Source organism: Hyperolius riggenbachi, chromosome 6, assembly GCF_040937935.1.
Source record: "Hyperolius riggenbachi isolate aHypRig1 chromosome 6, aHypRig1.pri, whole genome shotgun sequence".
Taxonomy (NCBI): Eukaryota; Metazoa; Chordata; class Amphibia; order Anura; family Hyperoliidae; genus Hyperolius; species Hyperolius riggenbachi.
The window spans coordinates 384951184-384975996 of NC_090651.1; the positions used below are offsets into that span (position 1 = coordinate 384951184).

The 24813-nt window shown below is 44.8% G+C and overlaps 1 protein-coding gene across 2 annotated transcripts in view; it reads left to right on the forward strand.

The window, feature by feature from the left end:
• Positions 1–24813, forward strand: part of LOC137521990 (basal cell adhesion molecule-like) — a 129839-nt gene that overhangs the window by 40850 nt on the left and 64176 nt on the right. For both annotated transcript variants that reach the window (XM_068241978.1, XM_068241979.1), the window contains exon 2: positions 7621–7745. In XM_068241978.1, coding sequence (XP_068098079.1) covers positions 7621–7745 — 125 coding nt within the window. The remainder of the gene's footprint in view (positions 1–7620; positions 7746–24813) is intronic.

Genomic DNA, 24813 nt, shown 5'->3' on the forward strand with positions numbered 1-24813 from the left:
ATTTCCAACATGCTCAATCTGATTTCTGACCAATTTTCCATTCACCTCTATGGTTGATCGATCGGAAATCAGATCGGACATGTTAAAAATAATCGATCTGAGAGTGAATCTGCCAGAAAATCTCAGTGTGTACCTAGTATAGGTCTCTGTTTTTCTGCAGAGGCCATTGTTCTTTAAAGCATGGTGGAGACTTAAAGGACAGCTGGAGGGAGAAGGATATGGAGGCTGCCATATTTATTTCCTGCTAAACAATACCAGTTCCCTGGCTGTCCTGCTGATCTCTTTGGCTGCAGTAGTGTTTGAATCGCACACCTGGAACAAGCATGCAGCGAATGCAGTCGCACTTTAAGCAAATCCGATACCTACCTTGGCAGACCCCCGCTTCTCACAGAGACCCGCTGAAAGTTCAGGCTGGGCCTACGCAGTAGCAGAGTGGTTCTGTGCTGCTGTGCAGGTATGTCGCGTCCTGCGCAGTGCGGTTGGCCTTGTACACGGACGGGAGCGCGGCTGCACGCGCCTCTTACACAAACTCTTCTCGAGGAGGTCTGAGGGTCCCACGCTGGAACGGTGAGGGAGACTGGGAAGTGTCTGGATTATCCCTCTACTGAGGCAAGTCCTTTTAAGGCACTTTTTCCCTACAGGTACACTTTGAAGAGACAAAAACAAAAAGTCCCCCTGGGAAGTCCTCACCTCGGTAGGGGGAAGCCTCCGGATCCTATTCACATGCTCAGCCTTTATGAGGTAGTGAATGCTAATGTGGTTATTGGGAATGCTGTAGATGTGATATACTTGGACTTTGCAAAGGCCTTCGACACTGTTCCCCACAGAAGTCTGGTGCAAAAGTTGAGGATGCAAGGACTGGGGAAGAGTTTGTGTTCATGGATAGGGAACTGGCTAATGGACAGAAAACAAAGAGTTGTGGTCAATGGATCATACTCAAAATGGGAGACTGTTAGCAGTGGGGTCCCACAGGGGTCTGTACTGGGTCCAGTGCTCTTCAATTTATTATTAATGACCTAGTAGATGCAGTAGTGAGCAATGTTGCTATTTTTGCAGATGATACAAAATTGTGCAGAATCATCAACTCTCAGGAAGATAGTGTTATATTGCAACAGGATCTGGATAGGATGGCTATATGGGCACATACATGGCAGATGAAATTCAATGTTGACAAATGTAAATTCATGCATTTTGGGGTACCAATGGTCTAGCACCATACAAAATACATGGGATACAGTTGGGAACATCAAACTTGGAGAAGGACTTAGGAGTACTCATTGACAACAAGTTAAATAATCGTACTCAATGCCAAGCCGCTGCAGCTAAAGCTAACAAAATGTTGGGATGCATTAAAAGGGAAATAAAAACTCGAGATGCTAGCATAATATTGCCCCTGTTTAACTCTCTAGTAAGGCCACATCTGGAATATGGAATTCAGTTCTGGGCACCACATTACAGGAAAGATATTGCAGTTTTAGAGCAGGTGCAGAGACGAGCAACAAAATTGATACGTGGGATGGAAGGTCTCGCTTACCAAGAAAGGTTAGATAAACTGGGCTTATTTAGTCTAGAGAAAAGACACCTTAGAGGGGATCTAATTAACATTAATACATCAGAGGGCAATATAATAGCTTGGCAGATGAGCTTTTTGTCCCTAGGCCTTCTCAAAGGACTAGAGGACATGATCTGCGGATTGGGGAAAAACGTTTTAGCCATTTATTTAGGAAAGGGTTCTTTACAGTAAGAGTGATTAAGATGTGGAATGCATTGCCACAGGAAGTCGTTATGGCAAATTCTATACCTGCATTTAAAGTGGACCCAAATTAAAAATACAAGATTTCAAAAATAAAATCTATTTTCTAAATTATAATAATAAATAGCAACCTTTTTTCAGCTGCATGATGACAAATATAAAATATTTTACATTTATTGGAGGAACCCCTCCCTTCCTTTCATATTATTATTATTATTATTTATTGTATTTTTTATTGCCAGGATTCATATTGCCGGGACAGAATCCAGCAGACTGGTGGAGGAGATGGTGTCCAGCAAAGGAGGAATTGCTAATGGCTGCCACCTGTATAACCCTAGTTATGAAAAGAGAAGGGTGAAAAGCATGCACTGAAATGCTCATAGGCTTGAAGGAGTGTTTATTTATCTTTGTATGTGTCTGAGTGCTGCAACTAAATATTTTGAATTAAAAAACAAACATGTTTGGTTTGGGTCCACTTCAAAGGGGGCTTAGATGCTTTCCTTGTGTTGAGACATCCATGGCTACAATTACTAGGTAATGCCTAATGATGTTGATCCAGGGATTTTATCTGATTGCCATCTGGAGTCGGGACGGAATTTTTTTCCCTTTTGGGGCTAATTGGACCATGCCTTGTGGGGGTTTTTCGCCTTCCTCTGGATCAGCAGGGATATGTGAGGGTGCAGGCTGGTGTTGTACCTTCCTCTGGATCAGCAGGGATATGTGAGGGTGCAGGCTGGTGTTGTACCTTCCTCTGGATCAGCAGGGATATGTGAGGGAGCAGGCTGGTGTTGTGCCTTCCTCGGGATCAGCAGGGATATGTAAGGGTGCAGGCTGGTGCTGTGCCTTCCTCTGGATCAGCAGGGATATGTGAGGGTGCAGGCTGGTGTTGTGCCTTCCTCTGGATCAGCAGGGATATGTGAGGGAGCAGGCTGGTGTTGTGCCTTCCTCGGGATCAGCAGGGATATGTGAGGGTGCAGGCTGGTGTTGTGCCTTCCTCTGGATCAGCAGGGATATGTGAGGGAGCAGGCTGGTGTTGTGCCTTCCTCGGGATCAGCAGGGATATGTGAGGGTGCAGGCTGGTGTTGTGCCTCCTCTGGATCAGCAGGGATATGTGAGGGAGCAGGCTGGCATTGTACCTTCCTCTGGATCAGCAGGGATATGTGAGGGTGCAGGCTGGTGTTGTGCCTTCCTCTGGATCAGCAGGGATATGTGAGGGAGGAGGCTGGTGTTGTGCCTTCCTCTGGATCAGCAGGGATATGTGAGGGTGCAGGCTGGTGTTGTGCCTTCCTCTGGATCAGCAGTGATATGTGAGGGAGCAGGCTGGTGTTGTGCCTTCCTCTGGATTAGCAGGGATATGTGAGGGAGCAGGCTGGTGTTGTGCCTTCCTCCGGATCAGCAGGGATATGTGAGGGAGCAGGCTGGTGTTGTACCTTCCTCTGGATCAGCAGGGATATGTGAGGGAGCAGGCTGGTGTTTTGCCTTCCTCTGGATCAGCAGGGATATCTGAGGGTGCAGGCTGGTGTTGTACCTTCCTCTGGATCAGCAGGGATATGTGAGGGTGCAGGCTGGTGTTGTACCTTCCTCTGGATCAGCAGGGATATGTGAGGGAGCAGGCTGGTGTTGTGCCTTCCTCTGGATCAGCAGGGATATGTGAGGGTGCAGGTTGGTGTTGTGCCTTCCTCTGGATCAGCAGGGATATGTGAGGGAGCAGGCTGGTGTTGTACCTTCCTCTGGATCAGCAGAGATATGTGAGGGTGCAGGCTGGTGTTGTACCTTCCTCTGGATCAGCAGGGATATGTGAGGGAGCAGGCTGGTGTTGTGCCTTCCTCGGGATCAGCAGGGATATGTGAGGGTGCAGGCTGGTGGTGTGCCTTCCTCTGGATCAGCAGGGATATGTGAGGGAGCAGGCTGGTGTTGTGCCTTCCTCGGGATCAGCAGGGATATGTGAGGGTGCAGGCTGGTGTTGTGCCTTCCTCGGGATCAGCAGGGATATGTGAGGGTGCAGGCTGGTGTTGTACCTTCCTCTGGATCAGCAGGGATATGTGAGAGAGCAGGCTGGTGTTGTGCCTTCCTCAGGATCAGCAGGGATATGTGAGGGTGCAGGCTGGTGGTGTGCCTTCCTCTGGATCAGCAGGGATATGTGAGGGAGCAGGCTGGTGTTGTGCCTTCCTCTGGATCAGCAGGGATATGTGAGGGAGCAGGATGGTGTTGTACCTTCCTCTGGATCAGCAGGGATATGTGAGGGTGCAGGCTGGTGTTGTGCCTTCCTCTGGATCAGCAGGGATATGTGAAGGAGCAGGCTGGTGTTGTACCTTCCTCTGGATCAGCAGGGATATGTGAGGGAGCAGGCTGGTGTTGCGCCTTCCTCTGGATCAGCAGGGATATGTGAGGGTGCAGGCTGGTGGTGTGCCTTCCTCTGGATCAGCAGGGATATGTGAGGGAGCAGGCTGGCGCTGTGCCTTCCTCTGGATCAGCAGGGATATGTGAGGGAGCGGGCTCGTGTTGTGCCCTCCTCCTGGATCAGCAGGGATATGTGAGGGAGCAGGCTGGTGTTGTACCTTCCTCTAGATCAGCAGGGATATGTGAGGGAGCAGGCTGGTGTTGTGCCTTCCTCTGGATCAGCAGGGATATGTGAGGGTGCAGGCTGGTGTTGTGCCTTCCTCTGGATCAGCAGGGATATGTGAGGGAGCAGGCTGGTGTTGTGCCTTCCTCTGGATCAGCAGGTGTATGTGAGGGAGCAGGCTTGTGCTGTGCCTTCCTCTGGATCAGCAGGGATATGTGAGGGAGCAGGTTGGTGTTGTGCTTCCTCTGGATCAGCAGGGATATGTGAGGGTGCAGGCTGGTGTTGTGCCTTCCTCTGGATCAGCAGGGATATGTGAGGGAGCAGGCTGGTGTTGTGCCTTCCTCTGGATCAGCAGGGATATGTGAGGGAGCGGGCTGGTGTTGTGCCTTCCTCTGGATCAACAGGGATATGTGAGGGAGCAGGCTGGTGTTGTACTTTGTTCTCTGGCTGAACTTGATGGACGTATGTCTTTTTACAACCCAAATAACTATGTAACTGAGGCTTCCCCCCCCCGTCCTCCTCTGTCCCACGGCGGTTTCGCTGCAGCCCATAGAATGCACAACTGACAATTTTTCAGGCTGTGCAATATTTCCCTTTCCCTGATTCCCCATTCTGTAAGTGCGGGCGAGATGTTAGCTGCCGGAGCAGGTGTTTGCAGCTCACCCCCTTTGTATCTGTGCCCTTATTTTAGAAGGCCAGGATGATTTTTCTTGTTAGAGATGTCGGCCTCTGAGGCCTTCATCTCCTTTAAGGTGTCTGAACGATAATCCTGCACAAAGAAAGGACACGGGATTTGTTCAGCGCGGTTTAATTTCTGCCGCGGAGTCTCATCACTTGATCTACAAAGGTGTCTCAGATCCTGCAGGGATTGGGCCCCCCTTCTGGGGATGATACAATTATCAGGCGTGTAAGTCACGCTGAACGTTACAGGATCACACTGCGAGCGATATTGTCTGAGTCCTCCGCCGAGCCTTTCATGAGGATGGGATATAAAGGCAGATCAATGGCTGGGAGTTATTAGTGAGAGGATGAAGCCGGTCTGAGGCCACCTCGCGCTACACATCTATTGTAAATAAAGTCACACTCTCCCTATTGATGTCACAGGCCAGGCTCTACCCGTTCTATTTTTTTCTTTTTTACAAAAAGCGTCTCGTCAGATGCTGCTTAGTTCCTGGTATTTTGAAGTGTTGGCGTACGAATACCTCAGTGTAACTAAAATGTGTTTAAAATAGGACGAGTTATTAAAGAGGAACTCCAGCCTAAACAAACATACTGTCATTAAGTTACATTAGTTATGTTAATTAAAATGGATAGGTAATCTCTTACCCACACTGTTTTAAAAGAACAGGCAAATGTTTGATTTCATGATGGCAGCCATCTTTTTGGTTGAAAGGAGGTGACAGGGAGCATGAGACACAGTTCCAACTCTCCTGCGTGCTGATCACCCCTCCCAGTTGTTAGGCAACGTGTATAATAACATAGGAAATCCCATCATGCTCTGCACAGCATCAGGGAAAAAAAAGCCCAGGCTTTTTTTCTTTGATGGGTGGAGCTTAGCTAAAAATGCAGCTAGGGTAAGAAAAACAAAGTTCTGATGCTGTGAAACAGTTAAAGAAACACCGAGCCTTTTCAGTTCTGCTGAGTAGATTTTTCGTCCGGAGGTTCACTTTAAATATTCTTGTTTTCATTGAAAAGGACACCGGAGTTAATAGGAATATGGAGGCTGCCATGTTTTTATACACTGAAGCGGAAAAAAATGATGATATTATGATTTGTATGTGTAGCACAGCTAAGAAATAAAACCTTAAGATCAGATACATCAGTCTAATTGTTTCCAGTACAGGAAGAGTTAAGAAACTCCAGTTGTTATCTCTATGCAAAAAAGCCATTAAGCTCTACGACTTTCAAAGTCATGGAGAGGGCTGTTTTCTGACTTTTATTATCTCAACTGTTAGTGAACAAATTACTTTTCTTCTGCCAGAGGAGAGGTCATTACTTCACAGACTGCTCCGAAAGAATCATTTTGAATGCTGAGTGTTGTGTAATCTGCACATATTAGAGAATGATGCAATGTTAGAAAACACACTATATACCTGAAAATAAAAGTATGAGAATATTTTCTTTGCTGCTAATCTTCTAGTAATTATTCATAGTACACAACCAATTCATTATATCATATTTTTTTTCCGCTTCAGTGTCTCTTTAACCATTTAGCAGCTAATTTAGAGGTTTGTAAGTGCCGCATGCCAATTTATTTTAGCACTTGTTTATGTGTTACATTTCCCTTCTTCTAATTAGTGCTGCTGTAATCTGTATTTATGGCCACTTGTCACTAGGGGGCAGCGTGAGACAATAACAGAGGACTTCTGCTTTCAGGTTCTATATTTTCTGCTCATAGAGAGACGTTAAAGCATGCCAAGAATTTACAGCACAACAAGTTATGCTGACTGATGTCAAAAGCAGCGCACTTATCTCACACGAGATAACTCTACTGAAGCTGCTAATGGATTAAACAATACCAGTTGCCTGGCAGTCCTGCTGATCTTTCATGCATCAGTAGTGTCTGAATCGGGCACCTGAAACAAGCATGCAGCAAATTCAGTAAGTCTAAAAGGGAACTTTACATGACGTGACGGGATCTAGTCAGACTATAGCTCCCTCACTGATAAAGAATTACAGCCATAAAACACTCTCCTGACAGAGAACAGCTTCTGAGAACAGCTGATAGATAAAAAAAGGTAAATAGTTCATATATTTAAGCACTCTGAGGCAGGGTATAATTAAAGGATACCCGAAGTGACATGTGACATGATGAGATAGACATGTGTATGTACAGTGCCTAGCACACCAATAACTATGCTGTGTTCCTTTTTTTTTTCTTTCTCTGCCTGAAAGAGTTAAATATCACGTATGTAAGTTGCTGACTCAGTCCTGACTCAGACAGGAAGTGACTACAGTGTGACCCTCACTGATAAGAAAGTCCCCTTTTTACCTCTTTATTGCTCTCAGACACCATTTTCTGTTAGGAAAGTGTTTTATTGTTGGAATTTCTTATCAGTGGGGGTCAGATTGGTAGTTGTGCGGAGTGGTGTGGGGCGGCAGCAGGGCAGTGGGCGGTCGGATTGGTAGTTGGGCGGAGTGGTATGGGGCGCCGGGAGGGCAGTGGGCGGTCGGAGTGGTAGTTGGGCGGAGTGGTGTGGGGCGCCAGGAGGGCAGTGGGAGGTCGGATGGGTAGTTGGGTGGAGTAGCAGATCGTTGTACACAAGTCTGCTGGAGATAAACCATTTTGACACTTCTCTTTCAGCTCATGCCAGATTGTATATCTCGGGGCCACAGTCTCCAGTGCTGGAGGGGGAAGACGTTCTCCTGGAGTGTCTCTCAGACTCTGAGACTGATATGAGGAATTACACCTTCCAGAAATACAGCACCGTGAGTATGACTAACCAGCACATGTCCTTGTTCTGCACCATTGCCACGCAGTGTCACAAACATTTCCAAATCCCTCTCTGCGTTTATCCGGCCCCAAACTTACAGAGGAGCTTCAGTGAGGACACACAGCCAGGGACATCAGAATTACACCCCAAATAAAGTGCAGACATCAATGTCCTAGCTGGGCGGGACAATATGTACATGGAGTTTGCATGTTCTCTAATATGCATGGGTTTCCTCTTGGCACACTAGTTTCATCCCACATTATAAATATTATTGTGTGTTTATATAGTACAGATATTTTCTGCAGCACTGTACAGAGTACATAGCCATGTCACTGACTGTCCTCAGAGGAACTCACAGTCTAATCCTACCATAGTCATAGCCTAATGTCCTACCATATTATTATTATGTATTTATATAGCACTGACATCTCCTGCAGCACATTACAGAGTACATAGTCATGTCACTGACTGTCCTCACAGGAGCTCACACTCTAATCCTACCATAGTCATAGCCTAATGTCCTACCATATTATTATGTATTTATATAGCACTGACATCTCCTGCAGCACATTACAGAGTACATAGCCATGTCACTGACTGTCCTCAGAGGAACTCACAGTCTAATCCTACCATAGTCATAGCCTAATGTCCTACCATATTATTATTATGTATTTATATAGCACTGACATCTCCTGCAGCACATTACAGAGTACATAGCCATGTCACTGACTGTCCTCAGAGGAGCTCACAATCTAATCCTACCATAGTCATAGCCTAATGTCCTACCATATTATTATGTATTTATATAGCACTGACATCTCCTGCAGCACATTACAGAGTACATAGTCATGTCACTGACTGTCCTCAGAGAAGCTCACACTCTAATCCTACCATAGTCATAGTCTAATGTCCTCCTATATTATCTGTGCTATATAAATACATAATAATAATAATAATAATAATAATAATATAGAAGGACATTAGACTACGACTATGGGAGGGATTAGATTGTGAGTTCCTCTGAGGACAGTCAGTGACATGACTATGTACTCTGTAATGTGCTGCAGAACATGTCACTGCTATATAAATACATAATAATAATATGGTAGGACATTACACTGTGACTATGGCAGGATTAGAGTGTGAGCTCCTCTGAGGACAGTCAGTGACATGACTATGTACTCTGTAATATGCTGCAGAAGATGTCAGTACTATATTATGTATTTATATTTTCTGCAGCACTTCACAGAGTACATAGTCATGTCACTGACTTTCCTCAGAGGAGCTCACAACACTTGCTACAGTAAAATAAAACACTTTTTTATTTTTTAAATGTAACACTCTTGCTTTCATAAACTATTTTTAATTTTTTTTAACTTTTCTTTTCCTAGTCTTTTCATGAATGGGGCTTTACACAACATTTTCTTATTGTCAAAGATTTGCATTAATATATTATTGCTAGAACCCTGCCGGTGGCCTGGTAATCACTGACTGAGGGCGGCCATTTTGTTTCCTAAATGGATGGTGTAATGGTTAAGGGCTCTGCCTCTGACACAGGAGACCAGGGTTCGGATCTCGGCTCTGCCTGTTCAGTAAGCCAGCACCTATTCTGCAGGAGACCTTAGGCAAGTCTCCCTAACACTGCTACTGCCTATAGAGCGCGCCCTAGTCGCTGCAGCTCTGGCGCATTGAGTCCACCAGGAGAAAAGCGCTATATAAGTGTTTGTCTTTGTCTTTTGTCTTTAAATCGATTTCCTGACACAATGTGAAATGGAAATGTTATCTGCTTGCTGCATCGTCAGGTGACATAAAATGGCCGCTCCGTGACGGCGGGCTGAGGAGGAGTGTTATCTGCACACTGCATCGTCAGGTGACATAAAATGGCCGCTCCGTGACGGCGGGCTGAGGAGGAGTGTTATCTGCACACTGCATCGTCAGGTGACCTAAAATGGCCGCTCCTCAGGTATATCGGCGGGCTGAGGAGGAGTGTAATCTGCACGCTGCATCATCAGGTGACATAAAATGGCCGCTCCTCAGGTGTATCGATGGGCTGAGGAGGAGTGTTATCTGCCCGCTGCATCGTCAGGTGACATAAAATGGCCGCTCCGTGACGGCGGGCTGAGGAGGTGTGTTATCTGCACACTGCATCGTCAGGTGACATAAAATGGCCGCTCCTCAGGTATATCGGTCAGCTGAGGAGTGTTATCTGCACGCTGCATCGTCAGGTGACATAAAATGGCCGCTCCTCAGGTATATCTGCGGGCTGAGGAGGAGTGTTATCTGCACGCAGCATCGTCAGGTGACATAAAATGGCCGCTCCTCAGGCATATCGGCGGGCTGAGGAGGCTTGTTATCTGCACACTGCATCGTCAGGTGACATAAAATGGCCACTCCTCAGGTGTATCGGTGGGCTGAGGAGGCTTGTTATCTGCACACTGCATCGTCAGGTGACATAAAATGGCCACTCCTCAGGTATATCGGCGGGCTGAGAAGTGCTATCTGCACGCTGCATCATCATTGGTCATAAAATGTCCGCCCCTCAGGTATATCCGCAGGCTGAGGAGAAGTGTTATCTGCACGCTGCATCATCAGGTGACATAAAATGGCCACTCCTCAGGTGTATCGGTGGGCTGAGGAGGCTTGTTATCTGCACACTGCATCGTCAGGTGACATAAAATGGCCACTCCTCAGGTATATCGGCGGGCTGAGAAGTGCTATCTGCACGCTGCATCATCATTGGTCATAAAATGTCCGCCCCTCAGGTATATCCGCAGGCTGAGGAGAAGTGTTATCTGCACGCTGCATCATCAGGTGACATAAAATGGCCGCTCCTCAGGTGTATCGGCGAGCTGAGGAGGAGTGTTATCTGCACGCTGCATCGTCAGGTGACATAAAATGGCCGCCCCTCAGGTGTATCGGCGGGCTGAGGAGAAGTGTTATCTGCACGCTGCATCATCAGGTGACATAAAATGTCCGCTCCTCAGGTATATCCGCGGGCTGAGGAGAAGTGCTATCTGCACGCTGCATCGTCGTTGGTCATAAAATGTCCTCCCCTCAGATGTGACGGCGGGCTGAGGAGGAGTGATATCTGCACACTGCATCATCGTTGGTCATAAAATGTCCGCCCCTCAGATGTGACGGCGGGCTGAGGAGGAGTGATATCTGCACACTGCATCATCGTTGGTCATAAAATGTCCGCCCCTCAGATGTGACGGCGGGCTGAGGAGGAGTGATATCTGCACTCTGCATCGTCGTTGGTCATAAAATGGCCGCCCCTCAGGTATATCGGCAGGCTGAGGAGGAGTGTTATCCGCATGCTGCATCGTCAGGTGACATAAAATGGCCGCTCCTCAGGTATATCGGCGGGCTGAGGAGAAGTGCTATCTGCACGCTGCATCGTCATTGGTCATAAAATGGCCGCCCCTCAGGTGTGTTGGCGCAGTGTGAAGAAGGGTTACATCCTATCTGTTCAGCAGGGCTTCACTTCCCAGCCAAAGATTTACAGCAAGAGAAATGTTGTTTGTAGTGAAGCATTAACCAGTTTCTGACAGACATGTGACCGGGCGAGTTAGGCATTAGGAGACATTCAGTGCTTCCTTCTGTGTACACAACAGCAGCCGCTTGGGATGGAGCTGGCAGAAAGCAAGCCTTGCGTTACATCATGTGGGGACGGGTATAATGGGACTCTAAGTTCTGAGGGATACGTCTGTGTGAACTGGCCTGAGGGGTGGAATGCCATGAGACGTTCTATCAATCCTTACCCAAGCACGAGTTGTTGACATACATTTTTTTAACCAGTTCACCCCCAAGGGTTTTTATCCTAACGGACCAGAGCAATTTTCAGTTGTCAGTGCTCCTCCCTTTTATTCCCTAATAACTTTATTACTACTTATCACAAGAAAATGATCTATACCTCGTTTTTTTCGCCACCAATTAGGCTTTCTGTGGATAGTACATTTTGCTAAGAATTTTTTTATTCTAAATGCGTTTTAATGAGAAAAACAGAAAAAAATAAATCATTATTTCTCAGTTTTCAACCATTATAGTTTTAAAATTAAACATTCTCCTGTGGATAAAACAAACACATTTTATTTGCCCAGTTGTCCCGATTATTAAACCGTTTAAATTATGTCCCTATCACAATGTATGGCGACAGTATATTATTTTGAAATATAAGTGTTATTTTTCTGTTGTGTTTTTTTTATTCTGGCCATAATTACAAGCCGCTATGTAATAAATTAAAATTAATTTCCCCCCATAAAATATAAATTAACAAAGCTGAGTCCCTAAGGCAACTATTTATTTATTTTTTTTAAGCTGATTTTTTTTTACAAGTGGTTTTTTGGGGGGGAGGGGGGAGGGGGGGGGGGTTGGAAGTGAAATTTTATTAAAGGGGAACTTCAGCCTAAACAAACATACTGTCATTAAGTTACATTAGTTATGTTAATTAGAATAGATAGGTAATATAATTTTTTACCCACCCTGTTTTAAAAGAACAGGCAAATGTTTGTGATTCATGGGGGCTGCCATCTTTGTCATGGGGGCAGCCATCTTTTTGGTTGAAAGGAGGTGACAAGGAGCAGGAGACACAGTTCCAACTGTCCTGTGTCCTGATTACCCCTCCCAGCTGCACACGCTAGGCTTCAAATGTCAAATTCAAAATGTAAAAAAAAAAAATTGCACCAAAACAGCAGAACGAGAGCAACAACATCAGAAATCCCATCATGCTTTGCACAGCATCAGGGGAAAAAAGCCCGGGCAGTTTTCTTCTGTGCAGCTAAAAATGAGGCTTGGATAAGAGAAACAAAGTTCTGATGCTGTGATACTGTTAAAGAAACACCAGGCCTTTTCAGTGCTGCTGAGTCGATTTTTAGTCCGGAGGTTCACTTTAAGATGTGTATGTACTTGAAAATGAATGTATTTTGTAGGTGTAATATACTTTTTGGCCACAAGATGGCGCTAGTGAACACTCGTTATAGGAAGTGTTCACTTTTTTTTTTTTCTTCACTTTATTTAATTGTTACATCTCCTGTTATTGTGAATGGACGTAGCCGCTGTTCGCGGTCACGTCCATTCACTCCAGGCACTGTGATTGGGTAGAGGACCGTTCGGTCTTCTTCCCCAATCACCCAGCACGGAAGCCCGACGGAAACAGCGGCGGTAGCGGCGCACACACGGCAGTTGCAGCGGCGGGAACGCGCGACGTATTAAAACGTCATGTTGCTGTTAATAGCGGTAAGCATGACGTTTTAATACGTTAGGATGTCAGTAAATGGTTAAAGTGAACCAGAGATGAAGCACCCTTGTGTATTTTACCATAGAAATCAGTGGGAACATTAGAGAAAACATTTACCATGCTCTCTGTTCCATCCTCACTGCTAAAAGTGTCTGTTATCTAGCTGAGATAAGAATCCCCGAGTGAGCATTGAGTCTGGCTTTGCTATAATGACTCAGCTATAATGATTCCTGAGCAAAGCCAGCAGGGGGCAGGCTTGGACTTGAAGACAGCAAAGAACACAGTCTCAGCTATAATTATTCTGTAGCAAAGCCAGACCGACTGCTTAGTCGGGATTCTTATCTTAGAGGTGATAACAGGCAAATTAAACAGAGAACAATGTAACAAAGAGCAGATTAGGTGTTTACTGTCATGTTCCCACTGATTTATAAGGTAAAATACATGAGGTTGCTTCATCTCTGGTTCTCTTTAAAACCCAAATTTTTTTTTTTTAATTTTTTTTTTTTTTTATAATTGTAGTTTTAAAAAAGGCAGATAGATGTAAAAGGCATTTTAAGTTCTTAAAGCAAAAACACTTGGCTTTTGCAATTAAAACAAAAAACTTAGTGAACTCCAGGTGACATGATGAGATAAGTGTATGTACAGAGCAAAGCATATTAATAACTAGGATGTTTTCCCTGATTTATTTTGCTGCCTGAAAGAGTTAATTTCTAGGCATGCAAGTGACAGCTTCTGTCTTGTCGGGAGTATAGTAATCCTCACTGATAAGAAAATTACAGCCATAAAAGTTTTCCTGGCAGAATACAACGTCTAAGGGCAGGAAGAGATAAAATACATGAACTATTGACCTTTTTCTAACTCTGGCACATAAGTAACATAACATATTCAGTAACATAGGCTGCCACTGATTACAGACTGTAAAACCTTCAACCTACTTTGTAAACGTTTAAAGAGGATCCGAGATGAAAAACTAACTATAACAAGTAACTTGTCTATATATCTTATATAAAATTTAGATAGCTTACACAGCAAATCTAGCTGCAAACAGCTTCAACAGAATACAATTATTTCTTCCTGTGATACAATGAGGGCAGCCATGTTGTTTGTAAACATTACACACAGGCAAAGCTGTTAGCATCTCCAGCTCTCTGCCTGTGACATTCACTCTTCTCTCCTCCTTCCTCCTCCCCTCTGCCTCTGAAATCAATGGCTAATAACCTCCTCCTCCTCCTGCCCAGACTGATATCCCATAAGCCCTTGATACGGTCTGAAAGTGCCTTGGCTCTCTGAAAACCTGTGGGCGTGGCTTATTTCGTTTATAGGGAATTAAAGTATTAAAACAAAAACAAAAAAGTATTTGGCTTGAGGAATGCCCTATAAACTATATGAAAGGAACACAATTATGCAATGAGTAAAAGTGCATCTCGGACCTACTTTAAATATAAAATGAGGATAAATATAATTGTTTAACTCCTTAGTTTATTTTCACCTCGGCTTTACTTTAAAGGGAAACTTTACCAAAAAACAGTAGTAACAGTAGTAAGAGGGGAAAAAAATCCATATTATGCAAAGTTAGAAGGTGAAAAATAGAGGCTAGACTGAAAAATGATTGCTATTCGCCCTGTAATTCCTTTATGTCGTTCGATCCACATTGAGCCTGCAGATCATCATTTACTACTGGCAGACAAGAAAACCTAAACTGCACCAATGCCGTTCTCTATAAACATACTAACAAGTACATCACCACAATGGAATTTAAATGCAATGGATGCAGTTGAAGTGGTGACTTTCAGCTTTAATCCAGTGGCATAAACAAAACGATTGCATAAAAATGTGAGGCAACTAAAGCATCTGTTTATGGTCTGTTGGACCTATTATTACATACTGCAGTCAGCCATACTACTAGTGTATGACTGGCTTTATGTTACAAGGAAGCACTGCGGTATCTATGTGAGGAGGTGCTTTGAGAAAACCTTGAACAAAATGGATACCGTTGCCCAGAGCAGACTGTGGCTCTAATATAAAACAAGGATTATGATTGGCTTCCACAAGCAACTGCATCACTTCCTGTCCAGGGATGATCTGTGGAGGAAGTTAGAGATAAGTCACTGCAGTCGGGACCTGGATGGTTTTGGGATTAATGTCTTTAGTAGCGGATTTCTCTCCGGTTTTTATAACGGTTTCTCCTTCGAAGAGGAAGAGAGAACTTATTTTTTGATTCCCCTATAAGACCACTGAAGACTGCCAGAGGTTTCATCCAAAGCTAAGATGCATTTTGGCTGGAGTTTTTGTAAAATCTTAGTGGCAGCTTGTAGAACAAGGCTTGTGTGCTGTCCTCTGCCAATCGCCAGTCATTATGAGGAACTTGGCTATGAAATCCGGTCTGGCAGGTTTTTAAATGATGTTGTTTTCCTCTGAACACACACAGCATCTAAATCACATTCCAGACTTGTCTTTGCTTTTCCTCAGTCTCTGCTGAGAAGATAAACCTAACCTGAGAGCCTTGGAAGCTCTGTCATTACTCTCTTACTGGCTGGGTGCTCAGTACATGTTCTCATGGCTAAATAATCCTTCTGTAACCTGTACATGGCAAATCAGAGGCAAATAACTGACACTTGCATCTGCCTCTGACCCAGAAGACGTATGACGATCAGGCCCTCTGACACGTGCAGCTGCCTCTGACCCAGACGTATGAAGATCAGGCCCTCTGACACGTGCAGCTGCCTCTGACCCAGAAGTATGAAGATCAGGCCCTCTGACACGTGCAGCTGCCTCTGACCCAGAATGAGTATGAAGATCAGGCCCTCTGACACGTGCATCTGCCTCTGACCCAGAAGAGGTATGAAGATCAGGCCCTCTGACACGTGCAGCTGCCTCTGACCCAGAAGAAGTATGAAGATCAGGCCCTCTGACACGTGCAGCTGCCTTTGACCCAGAAGAGGTATGAAGATCAGGCCCTCTGACATGTGCAGCTTCCTCTGACCCAGAAGAGGTATGAAGATCAGACCCTCTGACACTTGCAGCTGCCTCTAACCCAGAAGAAGTATGAAGATCAGGCCCTCTGACATGTGCAGCTGCCTCTGACCCAGGAGTGGTATGAAGATCATACACTTTCATGTGCTGGAGGGAGGAGGTCACTTACATCCCTCTCTTACTCCACATCTCTCTGACAGGGCACTAATTTTCCACTGGTTATCCAGACGGTGGGGCGGAGCTCTCCCCAGACGGTGGGGCGGAGCTCTCCCCAGACGGTGGGGCGGAGCTCTCCCCAGACGGTGGGGCGGAGCTCTCCCCAGACGGTGGGGCGGAGCTCTCCCCAGACGGCGGGGCGGAGCTCTCCCCAGACGGCGGGGCGGAGCTCTCCCCAGACGGCGGGGCGGAGCTCTGCTTAGGTAACATGACTTGGATTTTGAAATCACAAAAAAAGGTATTTGACCGGTTTCTTTCCTCAGATATGCTGAGCTGAATTTGTGCAGGGGGTAGGAAAGCAGAGAATCTCATCCCACAACACTCGCTATCCATACGGGCAAAACCTCCTTTGGAATATCTGCGTTCGCCGCTGTCGATTTGGGTAGGCCAGTCCATAGAGCGCTAATACTAATGCCTTTTCCTGATAACGGAGGAAGCCGTGGTTGGCCTTGTTTGGTCCTCTGCAATCTGTCTACTAAGGAACTAGAAAATGATTTTATTAGGCCTGTTTGTTTAGGGCTAAACAAAGATGGAACAGCAACTTGCAGCGACAGGAATGAAAAGCAAATACAATTATGTCAGCGTTGCGGAGCGGGTCGGTGGCTGCGTCTGCGTTCTGCTCTGATTCACCCCGAGCAACGACACGGCGTGTTTGTTTATCGGGCGACGCTTGTTGATGGATGGCCTAAAAAGCTGCTTACAGGGGAGGAGAGCCTGCGTGGCTGCGCAGCGAGTACTTAGGCGCGCAATCTCCCCTGTTTACAAGGCAGGTTTATTCTATTCTAATGGAAGGGGATTACGGCGGTGGCGGAAAGTTCAGGAACCCTTCAGAATTATCTGTCTTCCCGCATTGATCTGACATAAAATATGATTCTATCTTCATCTACGTCTTCTAAAGCAGCCACCGGCTAATGGAAAAGCAAGCTAATGCATTAAGGCAGAACTCTGACAGCTGGAAGTGCGCTGTGTGTAGGAGGCCTTACAGAAGTGTAACCTACTGTACCGACTGTATGCGACGGTAATAACGCGGCGTTAATATGCGTTACCGCTTTTTTGTTGCATTGTAATATTGCGTTGAGACTTTAACGTCGCATCACAACGCAATGTCCCACTGTGGCTTGTTAAAGAGACACTGAAGTGAAAAAAAAAATATATGATATAATGAATTGATTGTGTACTATGAATAATTACTAGAAGATTAGCAGCAAAGAAAATATTCTCATATTTTTATTTTCAGGTATATAGTGTTTTTTCTAACATTGCATCATTCTATAATATGTGCAGATTACACAACACTCAGCATTCAAAATGATTCTTTCAGAGCAGTCTGTGAACTAATGACCTCTCCTCTGGCAGAGAAAAAGTAAATAGTTCAGGAACAGTTGAGATAATAAAAGTCAGGAAACAGCCCTCTCCACGACTTTAAAGTCGTAGAGCTTAATGGCTTTTTTGCATAAAGATAACAACTGGAGTTTTTTAACTCTTCCTGTACTGGAAACAATTAGACTGATGTATCTGATCTTAATGTTTTATTTCTTATCTGTACTACACATGCAAATCAGAATATCATAATTTTTTTTACGCTTCAGTGTCTCTTTAACAGTGAGCGTTTGCAGGTGGCGATTTTTAGAAATCACCCAAAAAGCGTTTGTGCAATGATTGCCTATGAGAGTGTTCACATGTAAGCGGTTCGCTTGTTTTACGCTCACAAAAGCGCTGTCTGTACCATTTTCTGAGCGTTTTGGTTCCATGGAAGGTATAGGGAAATCACAAATCGCTTGAAAAAGCGCTTTGTATAGCGTTTTCTTTCATGAATAAGTACATTGTATACATTGTATTTATTTATTTCTGGGTGAAAGAGTTCACTTCCTGTCTGACATCAGGAAAAAAAAGGATCGCTCTTTTCTAAGTGCAAAGCGCAGGGAAAAGCGCTTAAACTCAGTGCTTGCGATAGCGCTGGCGATTTATAATGTGAGCAAGGCCTATACAGCACCACAGAATATGTTGGCGCTTTGTAAATCAATAATAATAATAGTCCTGTGTGCCAGTGTTTGGATTCAGTCTCTCACATCGCTGCTTCCCCCGGCCTTGCCCAAGAGATGAGCGGTAATAACTCTTCATGTAAGACAGTCTGTGGTGTGCGGAGAACGTTTGCATTCCGCCTGGCAGCGGCTGACCTCAGCGGCGTGTTTGCGTTTCCTTGGAGTTGCTCAGTGATCTCCGACAACCACACAACCACAATATCAGAGACGTAAAAAGGAGCTGCAGCCTGAGCGATGACTCATCGCAGGTAAAATGACTGCGTATCTGGGGACTGCGAGCAGCGATGAGGTCACCGCATGCTACTCCAGCACGTCTGTTTTCTGAAGATTTCGCTGTGTAACAACGGCAGAATCCCTTATCTGATATTTACCCAAGGCAGGGTTCGCAATAACATTCACATGCAGATTGCGAATGTGCCAATACATGTCTTGCCACACTTCTGAGTAACGTCAATGGAGAGTTACACTTCTGCTAAAATTCGCAAAATTGCCCGTGCGTTTTTGCATGTGCTTAAAAAAACCTTGCCGCATTAATTTGCACATCACATATGAATTCCCATTGACATTATTTAGCTACGATTAAAACAAAAGAAAACAGGCCTGGCAGCCCTGCTGATCTTTTTGGCTGCAGTAGTTTCTGAATCACGCACCTGAAACAAACAAGCATGCAGGTAATCCAGTCACACTTCAGTCAGAGCACCTGATCTGCTGCATGCTTGTTCAGGGGCTGTGGCAGAAAGTATTAGAGGCAGAGGATCAGCAGGACAGCCAGGCAACTTGCATTGTTTAAAGTGGACCTGAACTCAGAACTTCCTCTCTGCTCTAAAAGATAGGCAACACCATAACCTTTAAAAAAAAATATTTATTTTTTTACAGCCGATACAAATCCTGAAATAAAGCTGTTCCTACTTCTTGCTTTCGTGGGAGCAGACATATTGTTAACTTCCTGTGTTTACAAATTAGCTCATTTGCAGTGGCAATCAGTTGACATAGCTGAGAGATCAAACTACAGTGGTGATTAGTCACAGATGAGGGAGAATTAGACAGGCTAAACTCTCTAAATACATACAGGGTTCATTTCTCTATGCTCTCCTTCTGTCTGTGCAAGAGTTCAAGTTCACTTTAAAGGGGAACTGAAGTAAGAATTATACAGAGGCTGCCATATTTATTTCCTTTTAATCAATACCAGATGCCTGGCAGCCCTGCTGGTCTATTTCCTGGGCTGTGGAGGTGGAGTCGGGGCAATTTTGGGCACTCTGAGTTGGAGTTGGAGTCGTTGATTTCATAAACTGAGGAGTCTGATGCTTTTTGTACAAAATCCACAGTATTAGGCTAAGGAGTTGGGAGTCGAGGAGTCTGAGCCATTTTGGGTACCCGGAGTCGGAGTTGCAGTCGTGGTTTCATAAACTGAGGAGTCGGAGTTGGAGTCGGAAGATTTTTATCCCGACTCCACAGCCCTGTCTATTTCTCTGCAGTAGTATCTGAATAACACCAGAAACAAGCATGCAGCTAGTCTTGTCAGATCTGACTTTAAAGTGACAACACCTGATCTGCTGCATGCTTGTTCAGGGGCTATGGCTAATAGTATTAGAGGCAGAGGATCAGCAGGGCTGCCAGGCAACTGGTATTGCTTAACAGGAAATAAACATGGCAGCCTCCACATACCTCTCACTTCAGTTCCCCTTTAAAATGAAACAAATATGGCAGCCGCTATACACCTCCTCCCATCCATATTGGTTGGATCACTTATGAATTCCGTACGGATGGGTTAGTACATCGGCTCAGTGTGTTTCAAGGTTCATTATAATTAACTCTGAATAACTTTTTCCGTTAGCAGTCAGCTATCGCCTATAAACATCCAATTTTCATTTTCTTTTCATAAAATGGTTTGGAATGAGCTGATGACTCACGCTGCATTGATAATGGCTCTGCCTGAGGCCTCCGCTCCTCTGCCTATATCTGCATGCGTTTCCTGCAGCCTGTAGACACACTCGTACATGTTTTTTTATTTTTCTCTGTATGTTACGTGTTATGTTGTACTGGTTCTTCTCTCTCCTGTTGGAATAATGTTTTGACATTATCCTCGTGTGACTGCATTGAATGTGTGCATAAACAGATGATGCGCTCAGACTGGTGCGTCACCGCTCGTTCCTGTGAGCCTGAAAATAAGCGAAGGAGAACTCCGACTGTAGCCGTAAAAGAGAACATCTGCTGGCAGCGCCGCGTTCTGCTGATCTGCAGGAGGTCCAGCAAGACACAACCTGTCCCTCGAAACGCGTAGAGCTAGCAGACTAGCAGATACACTCTCTGAACACCTTATGAGGGATAGCGATAGTGGATAGGATCACGTACCTGCCCCCACCCCACCCTGTTGAGTAGAGAGTGGATCTGCGTTCCACCGAAAAGTAGACCTTGTGGCCAGGGTGGAGTGATGATGCTAAATGTAAACAAGATGTAGACCAAGTCTCGTTTTTCAGATCACTTAGATGTTTTGGATATTAACTTTATAAGTACAGTTACCTGTAAAGTTTTTGGTTTGAGAAGAACAACTGAAAAGATGTCACCAGAAGGTCTGGCAGCCATGGTCAGATATGAAGGCGGTGGGACGCTGTTTTGGGATTGTTTTGAAATTGAAAAAGTTGATCAGTTTCTTCATGTGAAAAGCCTATTAAACCAGATTGGTTAAGGCTTCCTCCAGATATTAATATTGCATCTCAGTAGTCATGAGGCCAACTACAGTATATTGAACACATCCAATCTCCTTATATAATGTTGTCATACGTTTCATGGTTGAATGGTTTCACTTCATCAGAGGATCAATATATGTCATGTCTAGCAACATCTAGCAGGCATTCATATAAAAAGCTGAATAATTGGTTTACCGAACGGAAACTTGATTATGACTTTCCTGGTACCCATTATCTGTGAGTAGGATTTGAAACAATATATGTTCATCGATAAGATTCAACAATAAAATCACTGAAGGGCGAGGTGGGCAACACTGATTATCTCATTAGGCACCAACTGAACAGTTAGTGCTTCAAGGCTTTGTGTAGGAAGAAGGAGAAATGGAAAAGCATGAAGATCTCGGTGACTTTGACAAGGACCAAATTGTGACGGCCGGATGACCAGGTCAGAGCATCCCCTCAATGGCAGGTCTTGGAGAATGTTCTCTGTATGTAGTCGCTAATAGCAACCAACAGTGGTCCAAGGAAGGACAGGGGAAACTCACTGATGCACTTGGAAGAATGCGAGCTTGCCCATGTGGTCCGATACCATAGAAGAGCTACTGTCGCACAAATTTGGGGGAAGAAAAACCATAATCCTGACCATGAGAGGTTTCCCAACATGCATTGCATGACCTCTTGCTTTGTGTGGGACTGCGTAGTTGTTGACCAGTCACAATGTCCTCTGTCCACCACCAAAAGCATACCTCCCAACTTTTTGAGATGAGAAAAAGGGACACTAAGCCATGCCCCTGCCGCACCCCTGGCCACGCCCTCACCACGTCTCTAGTCACGCATACCATAAAGATTTCATAAGAAACATATGTTGTTTTATAATTCAAACCACACTGTTCCTTTCTATCCTGGTTCATTTTCCTTCACAGTAACATTTTACAATTAGTAATGTATCAATTTAAAGGTTGGGAATAAAGTTTAAAGTCAATCAAACACATTTTTATTCTAGAAATATATATACAGTGTTCTCCCCAGGCTCTTTTAGCCGGGTGCTCCACCCGGCTAGTTTTGATGACCACCCGGCTGTCAACGGCTCTCCTCTTCCTATGCTGTAAGCAGAGTTGCTCACAGAAGCACCAGCCCTGCATTCTCATCTCGCCCCACCCAGCTACTTTTCATGCCACCCGGCTGGAAGAAATTTCTGGGGAGAACACTGATATATTTACATAGAAAGAGTGACAAAGTCCTGAAAGAGGGACAAATGAGGAGGAAAGAGGGACAGAGGGACAGGGCTCCCAAAAAGGGACTGTCCCTCCGAAAAAGGGACAGTTGGGAGCTATGCCAAAAGTGCCTAACATGAGTGTATGTGCCTGAATGTGGCCTGGTATGATAAATTCAAACTTTCCGGTAATCTGTGGAAAAACTATTCCTGTCCATGGAAGCCCTATTCGCAACGTAGGCCTTTTTTCAACTCCCTGGGCAGCTGAAGGTCGGTGAATTGACTGCCTGTCAGCCATTACATTTCACTGGCCGGGATCTTGCTAGCGCTTCACATGAGCGGTGGACCACCTATGGAATTGCATCTGCGCACATCGGTTATCTTCCTCAGAGGCGACAAGAGACATGCGTGGTGTTGCCAAACAAATGTTTGGTACGAATGTTTTGCTATCAGCAAACCTTCTGCGTTCTTGTGGGGTCCATGTCTCGGTGGGTCAGCTTTGCCTTGGCAGCACAAGGGGAACTACACAATATAGTGTTTTTTTGAACGTTTACCATAATGCTTGTTTCTTGATGATCACATTGTTAATCTTTGGCCGCCATCGCTGAGGAAGACAGAAGAGTGGTGTTCGGAGAGTCCCTTAAACTTTGCTATGTTTTGCAATGTGCCGATGACGCGTTATTTTCCCCCTATGTCAGAATGACATGACAGAATTGACAATACTGCTTTCACTTTCCTCTGTCCTGTGTGTGGAAACTCCCTTCCCTCTGACACTGCCTTCATTCCTGGTAATAACGACCCTCTGTGTATTGCAGTGTTGTCAGAGTCGTGCGTGAGCGTCGGGCCAGAGCAGGAAGTGTGGTCAGCCTTGTCACATGGCGATCTCCTGCCATCATTTACCTTATCTCAGTGACACTTCACCCCGCTGGAAAATATCTCTGTCACTTCTTTGTTTATCTCTGCTCTGCCTGGCTTGTAGTCATTATCATCTTCCTGTATCTATAGACGGTCGGAAACAGGTGGGGGCATGAGTGGGGGGAGGGCGAGGTGTTATTTGAACTTGTCATGTTGTCACTAGGCAGAAAATGGGCCCTTGCGAAAAAAATGTCACAAGAAAATTCACATTAAAAAAATATACAAATATAACACAGAACGCTACCCTACAGTGGAAACGTTACCTTAGCAGTATATTAAGAGATAAGGGGAGCTTATTGTTTGTGGGTGTGGGGACTAGGAGGTGGAAGGAATTTTTAGTCAAGAGACAGTAGAGTTAACCCCGCTAGCAGGTAGTGTTAATCTGTAGCATTAACGGTATACTGTTTTCTTTATAACTGCGCTGAGCGGTGCCAAGTATAAGCAATGTGGGAGACGTTCATTCTTCAGATTTTTGCCGCCACTGAAAGCGCAGCCGGGTTGTTGACAGCGATGTGGGCATAGACCGGTATTTCCAGAATCTGCTCCATCCGTCTGATGGCACCACCCCCTTCTGCTCCAGCACTTCCTCGTCTGAGGTGAGCGGTCGTCTGTTCCTCTCCACCTGCGATGTCACATGACCAGACTCCTGCTGGAACAACAGTTCAGGGTAAACATAAACCCCTCCTTGCCCCAGCATTTCCTCGTCTGAGGTGAGCGGTCATCTGTTCCTCTCCACCTGCGATGTCACATGACCAGACTCCTGCTGGAACAATGGTTCAGGGTAAACGTAAACCCCTCCCTTCTTGCCCCAGCGTTTCCTCGTCTGATATGAGCAGCCATCTCTTCCTCTCCGCCAGCGACATCACGTGACCAGACTCTTGCTTGAACGATACAGTGGGATGCGAAAGTTTGGGCAACCTTGCTAATAGTCATGATTTTCCTGTATAAATCGTTGGTTGTTATGATTAAAAATGTAAATTAAATATATCATATAGGAGACACACACAGTGATATTTGAGAAGTGAAATGAAGTTTATTGGATTTACAGAAAGTGTACAATAATTGTTTAAATAAAATTAGGCAGGTGCATAAATGTGGGCACTGTTGTCATTTTATTGATTCCAAAACCTTTAGAACGAATTATTGGAACTCAAATTGGCTTGGTAAGCTCAGTGACCCCTGACCTACATACACGGGTGAATTCAATGATAAGAAAGAGTATTTAAGGGGGTCAGTTGTAAGTTTTCCTCTTTTAAATTTCTCTGAAGAGTAGCAACATGAGGGGTCTCAAAACAACTCTCAAATGACCTGAAGAAAAAGATTGTTCACCATCATGGTTTAGGGGAAGGATACAGAAAGCTGTCTCAGGGATTTCAACTCTCTGTTTTCACAGTTAGGAACATATTGAGGAAATTAACTACTTCAGCCTTCAGTCGTTTTAACTTTATGCATCCGAGCAATGTTCACCTCCCATTCATTAGCCTATAACTTTATCACTACTTATCAGAATGAACTGATCTATATCTTGTTTTTTCCGCCTCCAATTAGGCTTTCTTTGGGTGGTACATTTTGCTAAGAGCCACTTTACTGTAAATGCATTTTAACAGGAAGAATAAGAGAAAAACGGAAAAAAATCATTATTTCTCAGTTTTCAGCCATTATAGTTTTAAAATAGTACATGCCTCCATAATTAAAACTCACATATTGTATTTGCCCATATGTCCCGGTTATTACACCGCTAAAATTATGTCCCTATAACAATGTATGGCGACAATATTTTA